Below are 1,844 nucleotides of genomic sequence, written 5' to 3'. Positions count from 1 at the left end.
GGGGGGACACATTTGAAGTGCTTCTGTTGTCGAAGTACAGCATGTAGTCACTTTATACAAACAATATAATTTGGAAGAGAAGTAAAGGCTAGAAAGATCATTTACTCACATCAACAACCATTTTATCAATTTCACATATATCTATCTTCTCAACTGAAGAATGACGAGATACTTCTCGTAGAACACCACCATCTCCTCCACCGATAACCAGCACCTGAAGAAAAACGATTTAACTCAATGAGTAAAAGAAGCAAAGATAAATAAGAATCTTTCAGGCACAAGTAGAATGTGCTTCAGTTTCATTCATGATCCACGCAGCTTTGTCAGATGACTTTCACCTATATCCAAAGCACAACTTAAGAACTTGCTTTGCTACAATTAATGCTTGACATTGCAAAGTCCTGGCAGAAACATCTCAAGGTGTCCATACAAAGCAAGATCACTTTATGTAGTATGATTAGAGTTAAGCATGCAGGACACAGTAACAAAAACAAATTTTAGGCATTTCCATAGACTCAGTGAAAAAGGCTGACATTCTTCACAAGTTTCTTCTTCTTAGCCCTTTCAATGGTTAGTGGTCATTTTGGCAAGTCAGAGGACTGAAAAATTGTTTGGCCCTAGCACTAATGAACAATGTAGATACTTTACAAGTGAAGAAAGCAACAGACCATGTCAATGTCATAGCATCCTTCTACTCATCCTCTTCCAAACCTGAATTTGAAAATCTAAGTTTTAAAACGTACTCTGTCATTGCCTGTTCACTCTTTTTATCAATGTTCATTGAATGGTTTCTGCATAATTCATGCATACATGCTGCAAGAACAATGAAGTATAAGAAGACATTATAAATTCAACCTCAAATAAAGAGAAAAGTGAGAGACTCGATGAATTTCTGAAAAGGGTACAGAAAACAACAGTCTGGGGTTTCACTTGTACTATCTAGACTAAGTCTTCTAAGTTGCCTCGGGTTTCAACCCTCCCACTCCTCCCCAAGTCCAACTTTAGGGGACAAATCCAACTCCTGCCTTCAAATTTACTACATAAACCAAGTTTAGTGCATGGATCACGATGAGAGAAGTATCATATATTTCCTTTAAAAAAAAAATAACAGAAAAGCAGAGGACCCTAAGCCCGGATATGGCGGAAAAGCACTTTTAAAGCTCAGGAAAGTCAGAACTCTTAAATTTTAAATTTCCAACTCCATAACTTGTTCAAAAATATGTCACAGTAACCGAATGATGCAAGATATAATACTAGACAAAGAAAACTTTGGGAGGAAGAAACAGTGTGTGTGAACATCAATCCAAGAGGGATGAGAATACCTTCTTCGGGTTCTGAATAGAACAAAGAGGAAGGTGAGTAATCATTTCTTGATATGCACATTCATCCCTCTCTGTAAGCTGAATCACCCCATCCAAGACAAGAACCTTCCCATAAGTGGACGACTGTAACAAGGAAGAACACCAACTTCAATAATAATTACAATCAATTTCAAAATGTAAACTAACAAAACTCAATTAAAATTTGATAGTTTCCTGGAGAATCAAATACCTGAAATACCATTACATTTTGGTAATCAGATTTTCCCTGAAATAAGATCTTTTCTACCTTCAGCGAGTGTGCTTCTCCTGCATAAGAGTAAATGAGGTACCATCAATCATTTCTGTAACTTCTCTTCTATCTTTTTTTCCCTCCCCTTCGACAGGTAACAAGGACTTCCCTTCCACCCATTAAGATGAAGCATGCATATTTTCTCATGATAATTAGTACACTAAAGTGAGAAACCAGAATCCCAATAACCAACCCATAAGACAAAAAGAACCCGCCTTCTACCCCCCCCCCCC

General features: G+C 37.4%; 1 protein-coding gene across 1 annotated transcript in view; it reads right to left on the bottom strand.

The window, feature by feature from the left end:
- LOC122075772 (spermidine synthase 1) overlaps window positions 1–1,844 on the bottom strand; it is a gene marked incomplete at its 3' end in the record, with an annotated part of 5,248 nt that overhangs the window by 680 nt on the left and 2,724 nt on the right. The window contains 3 exon segments of the mRNA XM_042640936.1: window positions 110–214; window positions 1,323–1,445; window positions 1,552–1,628. Of these exon segments, the coding sequence (XP_042496870.1) occupies window positions 110–214; window positions 1,323–1,445; window positions 1,552–1,628 (305 nt within the window).

This window comes from Macadamia integrifolia, chromosome 4, assembly GCF_013358625.1.
Source record: "Macadamia integrifolia cultivar HAES 741 chromosome 4, SCU_Mint_v3, whole genome shotgun sequence".
Classification (NCBI taxonomy): Eukaryota; Viridiplantae; Streptophyta; class Magnoliopsida; order Proteales; family Proteaceae; genus Macadamia; species Macadamia integrifolia.
This window is presented reverse-complemented; position numbering and strand designations above follow the sequence as displayed.